The sequence below is a fragment of the Thamnophis sirtalis genome, unplaced genomic scaffold, assembly GCF_051295495.1.
Source record: "Thamnophis sirtalis isolate CommonGarterSnake01/CBP01778 unplaced genomic scaffold, rThaSir2_p1.2 scaffold_4, whole genome shotgun sequence".
Taxonomy (NCBI): Eukaryota; Metazoa; Chordata; class Lepidosauria; order Squamata; family Natricidae; genus Thamnophis; species Thamnophis sirtalis.
The window spans coordinates 2299810-2316731 of NW_028261384.1; the positions used below are offsets into that span (position 1 = coordinate 2299810).

Here is a 16922-nt window from a genome sequence, read left to right on the forward strand (position 1 = left end):
TTTGGATGCATGGATAGATGGATGGATGAAGAGAGAGAAAGAGGTTTCCCAACATACCAACTGAGGAACTGAAGCCCTACCGGGAGGTGGGGACCAAAAAATAACCTAACCCAGATTCCACTCCCTGTGCAGAAAATGGTCAGCCAAGGGTGGTCTTTTCCTTTTGTCTACCCCACTACCCATCCCACTCCCCTTCCAGACAAGCCAGCCTCTACGGGAAGCGACGCGGTCAGAAAGAAGAGGAGGAGCAGGACGATCTGACCAAGGACATGGAGGACCCCACCCCTGTGCCGAACGTTGAGGAGGTGGCCCTTCCCAAAAATGGTGCGTCACAACACACAAGCCCCACAACACAACCCACGCAGCTGTCTTCCCCCGTTTTGTCCGCCATGTTGTTTCTTGCCGCCCCCCCCCCCCCCCCCCCCCGGAAATTTTCCCCGCTTTCGAAACCGTCATCTGGGGTTTCTCCAGACGGGCAGTCCTCGACTTAAAAGACCAAAATTCCCATCGCTGAGCAAGATGTTGGCAACGTAGGTCCATTTTTGTCATATCTGATATCCCCACGATCAAAATTCAGGGTCTGGGCCAACGGCTCGTATTAATGACAGTTGCATCGTCCCCTTTGGCGTTTCACCCATGAAGCCCATGAAATCGTTCGGCCAACGTGTGACCCGCTGAACGGCCGTTGCGATTCCCTTAACCGTGTCCTGAAAGTTTGTAAAGTTGGCTGTGATTCACTTAACGACCGCCTGATAATTCTGGTACCGACTGTCATCGTAAGTCAGGGACTGGCTGGAATTGAGCTAGTCCTCCATGAGAGATGAAATTGAAATCCTTCTGCAAGTAGTCTTCAGTTTACGACCGCAATTGTGAGCAACAATACAGGTAGTCCTTGACATACGACCCCAATTGTGAGCAACAAAGGAAGGTCTGCCTTAAGTAAATACCCATAGTCCTCAACGTACGACCATAATTCAGTGCCAAATTTCTATTGGTAAGGAAAATATTTGTTAAAAAGACAGTTTTGCTACAATTTACGACCGTTCTTGCTGCTACCATTAAGCGAATCCCTATCATTCTTAAATTAGCAACCCAGTTGCTAAGTGAATCCGGCTTTGCTTGTCAGAAGGTCAAAAAAAGGTGATTCTGTGACCCTGTCATAAATATGAGTCAGTCGCTGAATGTAAGTTCTGTGGAGATGCTACAACGGATCGTAAGTGTGGGAAATGGTTATAAGTCACTTTTTATGCTGCTGTTCTGTCTTTGAACGGTCGCTAAATGAATGGTCGTAAGTGGAGGACTACCTGTAATTGTATTCGTTCTTCATTGAACGTCCTGTTTTCTAGGCACGTTCCGAATTTGAACCCTTGTCTCTCCGAACCTTTTATTTATTTCTTTATTTTAAATAACCTTCTAGACTTTTATTCCGAGTAAATAACCTTCTAGACTTTTATTCCGAGTAGTTCTCGTCGTACAACTGCAGAGCCCCAAACGTTCATGTTGCTAAGCGAGACCCTGGCGCGGGAAAGTTTTGTCCCCTTCGACAAACTCCCTTGCCACCGTTGTAATTGCTGCAGTTGTCAAGTGGAGAGCTTGGTCATTAAGCAAATCAATCTTGATAAGCAAACTACCTTGAATGCGTGACCCGTCAAAACCGCGCTCGACTAAGCCGCTCCCGATTAAACCGCGTCGCTGACGTCATCAACAGGGCGACAACAGCCAGCGCGGAGAAAGAAGGGCGCTTTAAATAGCGCTTTGAAAGCAAGCCGATTCAACTTAAGGTAAGGGTTAGGTTTAGGGTTAGGTTTAGGGTTAGGTTAAGGGTTAGGGTTAGGTTAAGCGTTAGGATTAGGTTTAGGGTTGGGTTAAGGGTTAGGGTTAGGGTTAGGTTTAGGGGGGTTAGGTTTAGGGATTAATTTTAGGTTTAGGGTTTACAGCATGCTTCTGTCTCCACGCTGTTGTCGCCCTGTTGATGACGTCAGCTGCGCGGTTTAGTCGGATGCCGAGGTGGCGCAGTGGTTAAATGCAGCACTGCAGGCTACTGCTAGATCAGCAGTTCAGCGGTTCAAATCTCACCGGCTCAGGGTTGACTCAGCCTTCCATCCTTCCGAGGTGGGTAAAATGAGGACCCAGATTGTTGGGGGCAATATGCTGACTCTCTGTAAACCGCTTAGAGAGGGCTGAAAGCCCTATGAAGCGGTATATAAGTCTACTGCTATTGCTATTGCTATTGGATGCGGTTTAGTCGAGCACGGTTTTGTGGTGGAACCCCTTGAATGCATTTGGGTCAATATTAAAGGTTGGGGGGGGGAATGACATTGCCATAGGTCAGTGGTTCCCAAACTTGGCAACTTTAAGACTTGTGGACTGCTGGCTGGAGAATTCTGGGAGTTGAAGTCCACAAGTCTTAAAAGTTGCCAAGTTTGGGAACCACTGCCATAGGTCTATACTACAGGCCACCCAACCAAGCAGAGGAAGTAGATGAACTTTTTGCTAGTCAGCTAACTAAGGTATGTAGGAAGCACACCGCAATAGTAGTGGGGGATTTTAACTACCCTGACATCAACTGGGAAACAAACTCTGCACCAAGTGGAAGATCCAACAATGTTCTGGCACCTCCCCCCCCCCTTCGTCCGGTGATTAACACCGACACAGGCTTAGTAGTTTGCCACTCTTTATTTACAGCAATTACAATCCTGTTGGCTGAAAGCCCAACACGACTCACTGGCAAGATGTTGGCAGCAACTCAGACTCCCACAGACAAGAGATAGAATACAAACAAGAGCTTCTCCAGCTTGTTATGAACGGTTGTGTCCTGCAAAAGGGCTCCTCCCAAAGTCTCTTCTTATATACTCTCTTGGGAGGAGCCAAGCCACAACCAACTGAACTTGATTATTTCTTATGAGTCTGTCTTCGTAACTGCTGCCTCCGTTTCTCCGCCCTTCTCTGCTGGGCGTCAGGGACAAACCCCCTTTGATCTTCACCACTGCTCCATGCCTCAGGCGCCTCCTGATGGCCAACCAGCCTCCCTGGTCCCTGCTCGGAGCCTCCCGGGTCCCTGCCCAGGGTCCTCCATAGCCGACTCATAGGGTTCCTCGCTATCGGAGTTCATCGGCAGCTCCAACGGCTCCTTCTGGGCCACAGCAAACAGGTTCCTAACAAACCTAGCAGACATCTTTGTTTCCCAAAAGGTAGAGAAGGGAACAAGGGGATCGGCCATATTGGACTTAATTCTCACTAACAGAGAGGAAATGATAGAAGGTGTTGAAGCCATAGGAACCCTGGGGGCAAGTGACCATGCAATGTTGGAATTCAACATTATGAAAACACAAGTAGTAGAACAAAGTCAAACTAGAGTCTTGGATTTTAAGAGAGCTAATTTCAATAAACTTAGAGAGAGAGCTTGGGAAGGATTCCATGGATGAGAATCCTCAAAGGGAAAACAATTCAAGAAGCTTGAGAAATTTTGAAAAATGAGATTACAAAAGCCCAGTCTAGCACAATACCAATGAAGAAGAAAAATAACAGCTCCCAAAAGAAACCAGCATGGCTGCATAAAGAACTGTCTGAAAAATTGAAAGACGAAAAGATAAGTATAACTAGTGGAAAGAGAGGGCATAACTAAGGCAGAATATCAGTAAATAGCCCGAGCCTGTAAAGATGAAGTGAGGAAAGCTAAGGCTCACAATGAAGCAAGGGTTGCCACAAAAGTAAAAAATAACCAAAAAAGCTTCTTCCAACATGTTAAAAGCAAGAAAAAGTTAAGGAAACAATTGGTCCATTTCTGGGAGAAAATGGCAAGAAGGTGACAAGCAACAGGGAGAAAGCAGAACTATTTAATTCATTTTTTGCATCTGTCTTTACACAAAGGGAAAAACAGTCCAATCTACCAAAAACAGTACCACAAAAATCAGATTAGGAACACAAGTTGAATGAGGAAGAAAATGATAAGTGAGCACCTGTCTACCCTAGAGGAGTTCAAATCACCAGGACCGGATGGATTACACCCCAGGGTTCTGAAGGAACTGGCAGACGAGATCTCAGAACCACTGAACTATATCTTCAGAGATCCTGGAGCACCGGGGAACTACCAGAGGACTAGAAAAGAGCTGATGTAGTTCCCATCTTCAAAAAAGGTAAAAAAAAAATAGATCCAGGAAATTATAGACCTATCAGCCTGACCTCAATACCAGGGAAGATCCTGGGAAAAGATAATCAAGCAACGAATTACCGAACACCTAGAAGTAATCAAAGTAATAGCCAAAAGCCAACATGGGTTTGTCAAAAACAGATCATGCCAGACTAATCTTATTGTGTTCTTTGACAAGGTGACAAAATTAGTGGACCAGAGGAATGCCGTCGATATAGTTTACTTGGACTTAGGTAAGGTATTTGATAAGGTAGACCATAACCTACTACTAGATAACGTAGAAGAATGTGGGTTGGACAGCATCACCACCAGATGGATTCGTAACTGGCTGACCAACCGCACTCAACGTGTTAGTCCTCAATGGAACTGCATCTTCATGGAGGAAGTATGCAGTGGGGGACCCCAAGGCTCTGTTTTAGGCCCAGGACTCTTCAACATCTTCATCAATGATTTGGATGAGGGGATAAATGGGGAACTCATCAAATTTGCAGATGACACCAAGATGGCAGGAATAGCCAACACTCCAGAAGACTTAAGGCTTAAGATACAGAAGGATCTTGACAAACTTGAACATTGGGCAATATCTAATAAAATGAAATTCAATGGTGAAAAGAGGAAGGTTCTACATATAGGCAACAAAAACGAAATGCACAGGTACAGTATAGGTGGTACCTTGCTCAATAGGAGTAACTGTGAGGGGGATCTTGGAGTCCTAGTGGAGAACCATTTAAATAGGAGCCAGCCTGTGTGCAGCAGCTGCCAAAAAAGCCAACACAGTTCTAGGCCACATAAACAGAGGGATAGAATCAAGATCATGTGAAGTGTTAATACCACTTTATAATGCCTTGGTAAGGCCACACTTGGAATACGGTATTCAGTTTGGTCGCCACGATGTAGAAAAGATGTGGAGACTCTAGAAAGAGTGCAGAGAAGAGCAAGAAAGATGATTAGGAGACTGGAGATTAAAACATATGAAGAACTTGCAGGAACTGGTATGTTTAGGTTTAATGAAAAGAAGGACCAGGGGAAACATGATAGCAGTCTTCCAATATCTCAGGGTTTGCCACAGAGAAGAGTGAGCTATTCTCCAAGGCACCTGAGTGTAGAACAAGAAGCAATGGGTGGAAACTAATCAAGGAGAGAAGCAACTTAAAACTGAGTAGAAATTTCCTGACAGTTAGAACAATTATCAGTGGAACAGAAGTTGCCTCCAGAAGTTGTGAATGCCCCAACACTGGAAGTCTTTAAGAAGATGTTGGATATCCACTTGTCTGAAACGGTATAGGGTTTCTTGCCTAGGCAGGGGGTTGGACTAGAAGACTCCAAGGTCCTTCCAACTCTGCTATTGTATTGTATTGTAAATCCGACTTCCTGCTTCTCAGAAGTTCGCTAAGCGAGACATTGATTAAGATAGTTGGCAACTTTTCTTGCTGCCACTTTTAAGTGACACATACTGTGTACATATTTCTGCAACCAATTCTTCAAAATCTGAAGGTTACTAGAGGCTATACAACCATGTGTACTGTGCGTGTGTATAAAATAGAGTATTTTTGGCACAGAAATGCTATTTTTTGTTTGAAAATGGGAAAGGCTGGATAGCACAATGGTTGGGTGGGGGGAGGGTTGCGAACTAGAAGCTTGGCCGGAGAAGCAAATTGGTTTTCTCCCTCTGGGCCCTTTTTGTTCTGTTTATGACCCAACTAGGGAACAATCTTCAGTCGATAAGGGGAGGGGGGGGGATTTCAGGGAAGAGGAAGAAGAAAAGGACTGGGGGGGGGGCTGGGTTCTCTCTGAGCTTGGGTGGCTTTCTTGCAGATGACCCAACTAGAGAACCTCATCAGTGCTAGAAGGGAGAGGAGCTTACAGAGAAAAGGAGGAGGAGGAGGAAGGACTGTGGGGTGTTCTCTGAGCAGGGGGCTTCGTGACCCGTCAACCGCGTTCCACAAAAGCGCGGTCGACGAAATCGTGTATGTGACGTCATCACAACGCGACGAAAAAGATCGAAAAATTGAAATAAAAATTAAATTACAGCAATTCAACATAAAGGTAAGGGTTAGGTTAAGGGTTAGGGTTAGGTTTAGAGCGTTAGCGTTACGTTTAGCGTTAGGTTAAGGGTTAGCGTTAGGTTTTTCGTTACGTTTAGGGTTAGTTTAGGGTTAGGTTTTGGGGGGGTTAGGATAAGGTTTTCGCTTATTTTTACATTTTTCGATCTTTTTCGTCGCGCTGTGATGACGTCACATACGCGCTTTCGGCGACCGCGATTTTGTCGTCCGCGGTTTTGGTGGTGGAACCGGGGGGCTTCCTTGCAGACGTTTTGTGACCCAACTAGGGAACCTCATCAGTGCTAGAAGGGAAGGGGTGCCATGGAGTGGGATGTGTTTTTTTTTTCTCTCTCTCTCCTTGGTACTTCTGTGAGCTGAGTATTTGTTCACTGCTTGGTTGTTGGTCTAGTATTCCTGGCTGGGGAATTCTGGGACTTGAAGTTCAACTTGCCAAGTTACTCGGAGCCACCACCACCCCCTCTCTTATTTGCAAATCCAGGTTCATGTAGTGACCCTTCGAAATTAAAAAAGTATTTGGACCCTTTTTCACACTTACTACCATCACAGTCACATAATCACAATTGAGACCCTTGGCAACCGACTTCTATTTATGAATGTATAAAATTAAAATAAATATTTTATCATTTAGAATGGAATAATTTGGTATTATTATTTTTGCAGTCAATCCGAAGAAGGACAGCGAAAACACCCCGGTCAAAGGAGGCACCGTCGCGGATCTTGGGGAGACCAATTTTTTTTTTTGGCTTCCTATTTTTCAGCTTAACTATCGTTTAGCTACCATTCGATACTAGAACCGCCCTAAACGACCATTTTCACCTAATGACCATCGCAGCGTTCCCTTGGTCTCGCGACCAAAATTCAACCGGAACTCGTATTATGGTGGCCCTGGGGTTGCGTGATCCCCTTTTGCGACCTTCCCACAAGCAGAAACCAGATTCATTTAACGACTGCATGACTAACGGCAGGGATTCACTTAACAACAGTGGCTAGCAAGGTCGTCAAACAGGACAAACTCGCTTAACCGCTATCTCGCTTAGCAACGGAAATACTGGGCTAGGTTGTAGTCGTAAGTCGAGGATTTCCTGCAGAAAGAGAGCGTCCCAGAGATGGCTGCACTCCCATATGGCGCAAGTTTCTGTGTCATAATACAATGGCGAAGTTGTGTAAGTGACACAAACCGCCTCCTGTTGTGTTGTTGTCTTGCAGATGAACAAGACGAAGAGACAATGAGGCCGGAGCAAAGGTAGGCAATTTTCTTCGGGGGGGGGGAGGATAACATTAAAAAAATTTTTGTTGTTGGTTGCAAACAAAGGAGCTGGACCTCAGTGAGGCTCCTGTACTCAATCTTGGATAAAAGATTGCAAACAAAATAGATTTCGTTTGAGTTGCAAATAAACTCCCAAGAAGCCACAATTCAATTCTGAGCCACAAATCTTCTCTTTTAGCCAAACAGATCTTGGTAGTAACTAATCAGAGAAGACACTGAGAGCAAACCATCCCATCACCTCCTCTGCATTCAGCCTCCCCTTTACACGTGATATTATTTCTTCGACAACTCTACTGATGTCCAGTACTTTCCTTAAAGAACAGGGGTTCAAAACCATACAGCCCAGGAGGAGGAGGAGGAGGAGAAAAAATGAAAAAGGGGAGAAGGAGAAAAGTGAAGAAGGGGAAGGGAGAAGAAATGGGAGAAAATGAGAAGAAGGGAGAAAGGAGAAAAAGGGGAGGGGGAGGAGGGAGGGGGAGTTAGCGGAGAGAGGGAAGAGGACCAAGGGAGGAAGAAGAAGAAAAAGAGGGAGATGGAAGATGATTGCAAATTATGCCAATATCGGGGCTCCATTTTTTCCGTCGGTCCCTCTAGATGTTCCTTCCTTGCCAGCGTAACACTCTCTTTCCTGCTGACAGGAGGACGAGGATCCCAACAAAGGGGACCAGGGACGGTCCCTCGACACCGGAGAAGACAACGTCACTGAACAGACCAACCACATCATCATTCCCAGCTATGCCTCGTGGTTCGACTACAATTGGTAAATTTCGCCATAGGGGAGAAGGGAAGCAACATCGACCCACCCACCCCTGAATTTACCCCAAGCCTTAGTGGGGTTGGAGGGAGGAAGAGGAGGAGTGAGGGGAGAGAGAAGGAGAGGACTCTGTGGGTCCTCAGTGGTCTCTGAGCTGGGTGGCATTCTCCCAGATGTTTCATGACCCAACTAGGGAACATCATTATTGCTAGAAGGAGGAGGGCTTCGTTCACTTTCTATATAAAGTCCCTTCCAGCCCTGATGATAGCAATAGCAACAGCAGTTAGACTTATATACCGCTTCATGGGGCTTTCAGCCCTCTCTAAGTGGTTTACAGAGTCAGCATATCGCCCCCAACAACAATCCGGGTCCTCATTTTACCCACCTCGGAAGGATGGAAGGCTGAGTCAACCCTGAGCCGGTGAGATTTGAACAGCCGAACTGCAGTCAACTGAAGTAGCCTGATGTCATGATGTCACCTAGCCAGGTCAAGAAATGTCTGCAAGAAAATAGATTATATTTCTTATTTGTGGTCAAATCTATAATTGTTTTAACTAACAGCATGAAGAAGCCTTTATATAGAGAGCGATGAAATCCAGCAGCTAGTTGGCTTAATCAGTCAGTTGTTGGCTTCGGACTCTCTCCTGCTGTCCCAATGTCCGTGATCATGGCTTACGCAGCACGCTAGCATTGAACAAAAGTTGAGCCGGGGCTTATTCACAGACCTAGCCAGGAGTTGGCCAGGCTGGGTTGGTGCCTCGCCGTTCAGATGCGAAGGCAAAACCGAACGGCAGCTCTTTTTCCTTTCTTCTCCTAGCATCCATGTCATCGAACGCCGGGCGCTTCCCGAATTCTTCAATGGGAAAAACAAATCCAAGACTCCGGAAATGTAAGTTAGAGAAACAAAGGAGGGAGGATCTCTCTCTCTCTCTCTCTCTCTCTCTCTCTCTCTCTCTCTCTTCTCTCTCTCTCTCTCTCTCTCTCTCTCTCTCTCTCTCTCTCTCTCTCTCTCTCTCTCTCTCTCTCTCTCTCTCTCTCTCTCTCTCTCTCTCCCTCTCTCCTCCCTCTCTCTCCTCTCTCTCTCCTCCTCTCTTCTCTCCCTCTCTCTCTCTCTCTCTCTCTCTGGGCTGTGGGCTTGGTGGTTTTCTTTCTTGGTGGACCTTTCTTGACCAAAGTACAAAACATCCTCAGGTAGGAGTGGGCTGAACACCTGTAGTACTGATGACATTCCCTAGTTGGGTCATGATACATCCACAAGAAAAGCACCACGCTCAGGAGACCACCAAGGACTCCATAATCGCCTTCCTCCTCCTTCCCACAATTCCCCCTCCCTTCAGCACTGATGAGGTTAACTAGTTGGGCCATGAGACGTCTGTAAAAGAAATGCTGCTAAATTCAGAGTGCACCAAGGACCCCCACTCTCCCACAGGACTCCTTTTCCTCCCCTCCACAACCCCCCTCCCTTCCAGCACTGATGACGTTACCTTGTTTCGTCATGAAATTTCTGCAAAAGAATTCTGCCAAATTCAGAGAGCACCAAGGCCCCCCCCCCCAGTTTTCTTCTCTTCCTTCCCTTCCTCCTTTCTGATGACGTTCCGTACTGGGGTCATGAAACGTCTGCAAGAAAACCCCCAAGCTCAGAGAGCCTCAAGGACCCCACATTCCTTCTGGCTCTTCCTCCTCTCCACAAATTCCACTCCCTTCTAGCCCTGATGATGTTCCCTACTTAGGTCAAGAAATGTCTGCAAAAAATCCACTGAGTTCAGAGACCACCGAATACCTTACCTTCCTTTCTTCCTCCTCCTCCTCTCCCTTCTATCACTGATGATGTTCCCTAGTTGGGTCATGAAATGTCTGTAAGAAAGTCTCCAGACTCAGAGAATACCAATTGCTAGGTTGGCAGAAGCTGGACAAGTACGAGCTCACTCCGTTATGCGGCGCTAGGGATTCGTACCGGCAAACTGCCGACCTTTCTGATTGACAAGCTTAGCGTCTTAGCCAACCCACTAACCTACAGGTAGACTCTCAACCAGCTTATCTTCATTTGTGGTCTAATTGTCGCTTGTATTTCCCAGATACTTAGCATACCGCAATTTCATGATCGACACCTACCGCTTGAACCCTCAAGAATATTTGACCAGCACGGCCTGCCGAAGAAACTTGACTGGCGACGTTTGTGCAGTCATGAGGTAATCATTTACGGAGGGCCTTCAAGACAGAAAAATCTGAATTATCACCCCAGTCCTGCCTGGGAAAGTGGGAGGGGAGAAACGGGACCCCGGAAAAACTTGGGGTGATGCTTGGAAAGCCAACAATGTATTCTGTGCTGGGGTCTCCGTTCGCCATCTGGAGAACATTTCTAGAATTCACAGGAATTAAACTGGGAACTGGGCTACTGGAGTGGATTGTAGTCTGGATTCCTAGAAGGGAGCGGGCCGCATTCCAGAGGACCAAGTGACATCGAAGTTTAGGTAGCCTTCGAGATAACGGCTGTTTGAAGATACAATAGACCTACACACACACACACACACACACACACACACACACACACACAGAAAGCTACTTATGACCCCATTTGGGGTCACAGCCCACAGCCCTTCCTCCTTGCAATCAACCAGAGGACCTCCCCAATCGCCCCCTTCCATCCCACCCCGCTTAACAGAAGACATCGGGATGGTCGTATCTCAGAGGACGACCTGCCTTTGGGCATATAATTGATAGCTTGACCAGCCCCCGCAAGCCTTCTCATTATCTACTTCCTCCGGAATGCGGCCCCTCCCTCCTGGGAATCCAGACCACCTTCCACTACAGCTAGTGCAAAGCAGCCTCTGTACAGATGGACATCAGCTCTTTCTCAACAGTGGCCATATTTACTGAGGGACCCTGGATGGTTGAAGCCCATCAAGAAGGAGCCCAGGTTGAGAAGACTTTCCCCATCGACCAGCTCAGGGGTCCATGAACAGCCCCACCCCACCCAATTGGGGTCTGTCCAGCCACCTCCGAGTAACTTGAGCTTGATTTCTCCTTGCATTGGCCTTCCACAAGTCTTCTCACCCCCCTTTTCACCCATCTCCCCCCCCTCCTGTCCTTGTAGGGTCCACGCCTTTCTGGAGCAGTGGGGGCTGATCAATTACCAAGTGGATCCGGAAAGTCGACCCATGGCCATGGGACCCCCACCCACCCCCCACTTCAATGTGCTGGCGGACACCCCTTCGGGACTCATGCCGCTCCACCTGCGGACCGCTCAGGTAACCATCCTTCTTCTGGTGGGTCCCCTGGCCTCTCATGGTGTCCTTCATGGCAGGATGGGTTCCTGTCAACCTGGTTTCATATCTCGCATCCGTGGGGAAGATTTGTGCTACAAGGAGGTTCCTCAGACCCAGATGAGAGGGTCTTCCCAACCCTGAGTTCACGTCTGGGTGATGGTTGTGGGGAGGCGACGATAGGAACCTTGGAAACAACCTTTGGAGAACATACCTCGGAGACATTGTTGGGTTCAGCCATTCTCAAGCTCGGCAACCATTTGACTGAAGAGGTCTGGTGGACTGGGCCACCAGAGACCATGGTCGACTAGGGAGTTGTCTTCAAGTGATCAAAGTGGAGTAACAACGGATGGATGGAGAGAGAGAAATAGATCAGAACTTCCCCAAATGCTGCCTGGGGAATTCTGGGAGTTGACCTCCACATATCTTCAGGCCGCCACTGTTGAGAACCGTTTTGCTAACTTCTTAGCTAGCCTCCTTTCTTCTTTTCAAATTTCTTGTGGTAATTTCAATGTTCTCCTGTGCGCTGCTTGGGGAATCCAAGCATGGGTTAACTTTGTCCATTAGCCTAGAGGCTGAGTTACGTAATTGTTGACCCTGCCTCCTCTGACTGGATAGTTCAGTTTTTTTAACTCAGTCCAGCCTAAAGAGACGTAAAACAATTTGCTCTAGGACTATTAGACAAATTATCTCATTCTTCAGGATTCCTCATGCCTTAATTGATTACTGGTTATAAGCAACGAAGTGCAATTCTATGCCTGACTGTCTCTGGAGGGCGGCAGTTCGCTGTCAGCCTCGCGTCCTTTCGGCATGTCTGGCAGTTTCCCTAAGGCTCTAGGGGGCGGGGAAAATTTTCGCCGTAGAAGGTTCAATAAATGCCTGACTCACCTTCACGTGTGCTTGAGAGTAGGTTCGCCACTCTCCGTTCGCTGTTGTCCACTGTTGGGAGTCTGTTCGCCGTTCTCGCACTGGTTAGGGAGGGCGCGACTCACTAACACTAGCGCGGTCTGTTCCTCGGAGGTTTTGCTGCCTTGCGCTGCTGCGCTGCCTTTCTTCCTTTACTGCCGCTGGGTAGGCACTGGGATCTCTGATTGTGGGAAGAATCCGGCGGAACAGTGACCGTTGGGACCGCCGATTTGAATTTCGCGCCGGTCTTGATGGCAGTCGCCATTTTGGGAGCCGTTTAGCTGCGTGCCGACGAGTGGCCGGAAGGGGTGTGTCTTGCGTTTCACACCTGATTGCAACAGCTTTTTCGCTGTGTTCTGTCGGCATATGCAGTAGCTCGAGTCAGCAGCCAGAGACAGCCTCGCTATTCATAGCAGCGCATTCTCTATATTTGACCGTGAGGTTGATCCTTTCAGTCCATCCCGGGTTTCAAATGGCGGATCATTCCATCTCCGGGGACAGTGCTGGGGCTTCTAATTCTTCCCCGCTCCCCCCCAACACTACGAAGGCCAGTGCCAGGGCAGTCAGGACCACCACCAGGGCCTCTAGCCAGAGAGTTCGCGCCTCTTCTGCGGTGCCGGATAGGGCCGCTAAGCGCAAGGACAGGGCCAAGCCTTTGGCCAAACCCACCGTTGGCCACAAGTAGGTCGCCTCCCACACTAGTCGCCCAAGGCCCTTCCCCCGTTTCTTCCTTAGGCCTGACTGGGACCCATAGTTGGTCTTCTGAACTCGGGATGGCATCCGAGGAGGGAGAATTGGAGGTCCAATCTCCCCCCGGCCTTTCTGAAGCCAGTCCACGCTAGGCCCACAGCTACCTTTACACCTACGGCTGCAGGACTCAGAACTGTGGAAGGACCTGAGTTAGGCCTTCCCCTCTGAGCTTCATCAAATGATCTCGGCTTCCATATCACAGGGCGTTGATGCAGAATTGCATCACAGGGCCCGATTTTCCAGGCCGATAGCCTTACCCAAGGACTTGCCCACCCCCCAGGCAGACTCTCCGTCACCCCTCCCCTTGGTATATAGCGAGGATTCGCTTCTCGGTGAAGAGGGAGAAGTGGCTGACATAGAATTTTCCGATGACGAGAGCCTGGCACAGGACAAACTTACCTCTTCCGGGTTATTTCGCCCAGTGTTGTTCAAGTCCCTCTTGTATAACGCAAAGGCCACTACCAACATGGGGGGCGCTACCACTCAGGCTAGTACAGTGGTAGGCCTTGATTCTACGGAGCGTCTGTTTGCGGAACAGGTGCAGGAACAGGAGGTCATTCCCTTTCCGAAGCTGTTCCTTGACGTCCAAAAACAATGGACGCAACCAACTGCTGTTCCTCCTCTAGCATCGGGGACAGGAAGCTTTATCCTTCCATGCCAGAGCTGGACAGCATCCTCCAGTTCCCCACGGTAGACCCACCAGTGGCGCCTTGGCTTCCCCAGCCTTAATTCCGCCCGAAATTTTGGAGGGCCTTAAAGCGGAGGACTGTAAGGCCGAATAGGTCATCCCAAAGTCCCACCAGGCTGCTGCCTGGGCCTTGCGGGCAGCCACGGCGGCCTCTTTCTTTAACAGGACCTCGTTGGTCTAGCTTAGGCAGTTACAGGGCAGGCTTGCCCCCGATGATATGCCCCTCCACCAGGATGTCAACAAACTGGTGGCGGCGTTGGAATTCTCCTCTGATGCTACCCTCAACGCAGCCAAGTTCGCGTCTCGAGCGGTAGCATCCAAAATGGTGTCCCACCATCTCCTTTGGCTTCACCATTGGCAGGCAGACCTTCGGTCCAAATGGCGCCTTGCATCTACCCCCTTCAAGGGTGAGCCCTTGTTTGGTGCTGCGCTTGATCCTATCTTAATCGAGATAAGGGACAAGCGCAAAGTGCTCCCGTCCACCAACAGACGCACGGACAGGAGGCAGCAAACTTACAATAGGCGGCAGTCCTTTCGTGCCGGGGACTCCGGGTACAATGCCATTCCCTACATTCCCAGTATAATAGGCCTTACATGCAGCCACAGGATCAGAACCAGGACTGCTCCAGTGCCGGGGATAGGGGCCGCTAGCAGACCCAAAATCACCCTCAGGGCCGGCGGCCATTTCATGGCGCCACCAACCAATCCTTTCATAGATACCGGTGACTCGCGCGAGGTGGGGCCTATTGGTGGGCGCTTAACAGCCTTCGCTCACCAATGGTCAGAGACCACCTCAGACACCAGGGTCCTCCAAACCATGAGGCTGGGCCTCACTCTAGAATTTCTTTCTATTCCCCCAAGGCATTTCATCAGGTGCCCCGTGCCCAGGTGTCAGGTAAAGAGGTGTCTGATGGACACAAAAATCCAACATCTTCTCTCTATCAACGCCATAGAAGTACCAAAGGAGCAGGAGCGACTAGGATTCTACTCTATCCTATTCCCAGTCCCCAAGAACTCGGGAGGATGGCAAGCCATCCTAGACTTGAAACGGCTCAACCTTTACCTAAAATATCAGATTCAAGATGCAATCACTCAAAAGCATCTTATCCTGCATACGCCAAGGCAACCTGCTGACATCTGTCGACATCAAGGAGGCGTACCTCCACATGCCAATACATCCGGCACATCGGAGGTTTCTGAGGTTCCAATTTGCAGGCCGCAACCTGCAGTACCAAGCTCTACCACTCGGCCTCTCATCGGCCCCACGAACTTTCACGAAGCTGCTGGCAATCATAGCCGCCTCTCTGGTCAATATCCATAAGAGTCAATTGTTACCTGGACGACATCCTGGTCCTATCATCATCCCAGAACCAGGCCATTCAAGACATGCAGTGCACGATCGACACCCCTCAGCGGCACTCATCCTGAACTTTCCAAAGAGCCACCTGCAGCCAACCTCGTCCATCTTGCACCTCGGGACCGTCATCAACTCGGAAAGGTGCCAGGTGTCCTTGTCTCAAGAGAGGCGACAAAGCCTGCGCAACCTGGTGAGTCACGTGATGTCACAGAGATCCTTGCCGTTGGCAGTTCTTTCCCAACTACTCGGAAAAATGTTTCCTGTATAGACATTGTTCGCTGGGCGTGGTTCCATGCTCGGCCACTCCAATAGTTTTTGTTCCCCTTCCAGAGGGCCCATACCAGTCACTCACAAATCAGAGTCCAGCTACCACCCAAGATGTTATGGTCTCCGGTGGTGGACATCCTCCAAGCTACTCAGGGGATGCCTCTTCAAGGAGCCAGACCGCATCGTGGTGACGACGAATGCGAGCCTCTTCGGATGGGGAGCCCACACCTTGGATCAAGTCGCACAGGGTCGCTGGACAGACCGGGAATTAAGGAACAGCATCAACTGGCTAGAGCTGCGAGCCATCCGCCTAGTCCTCCACGAATTCCTGAACTTGGTGATGAACAACCAACCGTCTCACGACTTTGGAGAATCCCGGACAATCGGATCCACAACTCCCAGGGGGTTTTTGTTCACCCGAACCCTCAACTGCTGCAATTAGCTGCGTGGCACGTGAGCGGGCTATCTTGACTCAACAATGTTTTTCGGATAAGGTCATCGAGACGATTCAGTCGGCGCGACGCCTGTCCACGACTCATATCTACAAGGCCACCTGGCAGGCCTTCTGCAGTTGGTGTCGGACAGCCAGCACTGACTCAATCAAGACGTCAGTACCACAGATATTGGAATTTTTGCAGATGGGTTTTGACAAGGGTCTGACGCCAACACTTTCCGCCGCCAAGTTGCGGCCTTATCAACAGTGGTTGGCGGCAGGCAAGGCTGTTCCCTGACGCAGCACCCAAGGGTCCGCTCGTTCCTGAAGGGTGCTACAAATCTCAGGCCGCCGGTAGTGCATCGCTATCCTACCTGGGACTTGTCCCTGGTACTCAAAGCCCTCACGACTGCGCCATTCGAGGCCATCTGCATGATCAGTCTCAGATTGCTGACCCTGAAAACTGTTTTCTTGGTGGCCATTACATCGGCCAGGAGGGTGTCAGAACTCGCAGCACGGTCCACGCGGACCTCTGTATCTTTCACCCGAACAGTCATGCAGTTGGACCCGGCTTTCCTTCCAAAATTAACACTTGGTTCCACAGGGCACAGGAGCTCATTCTCCTGGACTTCTGCCCACATCTTTCACATCCACAGGAACGTTGATGGCATCACCTTGATGTTCGCAGGACGCTTCGCCGCTATGTACAACGCACTGCGGCGTTCAGAAGATCGGAGGCACTGTTTATGTCTTTTCAGCCATCATCCATGGGACAGAAGGTATCTTCACATACCATTGGCCGCTGGTTAAAAGCGGGCATCGCCCTGGCCTACAACAATCAATCCCGGCCGGTTCCCAGACGCATCACTCCCCATTCCACCAGGAGTGCTGCTACCACAGCGGCCTGGGCAACGCAGGCCTCAATGGAGGACATTTGAAGGGCGGCGACCTGGTCATCGCTGTCGCCCTTTATCAGACATTATAAAGTGGACATGTATGCCTCAGCAGAGGCCTCCTTCAGGCG

The 16922-nt window shown here is 49.3% G+C and overlaps 1 protein-coding gene across 1 annotated transcript in view; it reads left to right on the forward strand.

Moving 5' to 3' along the window:
* The window catches only part of SMARCC1 (SWI/SNF related BAF chromatin remodeling complex subunit C1), a 71385-nt gene that overhangs the window by 19685 nt on the left and 34778 nt on the right, over nt 1-16922 (forward strand). Inside the window, 8 exon segments of the mRNA XM_087712359.1 lie at nt 200-324; nt 6874-6931; nt 7418-7440; nt 7443-7456; nt 8119-8240; nt 9052-9123; nt 10310-10423; nt 11329-11482. Coding sequence (XP_087568485.1) covers nt 200-324; nt 6874-6931; nt 7418-7440; nt 7443-7456; nt 8119-8240; nt 9052-9123; nt 10310-10423; nt 11329-11482 — 682 coding nt within the window.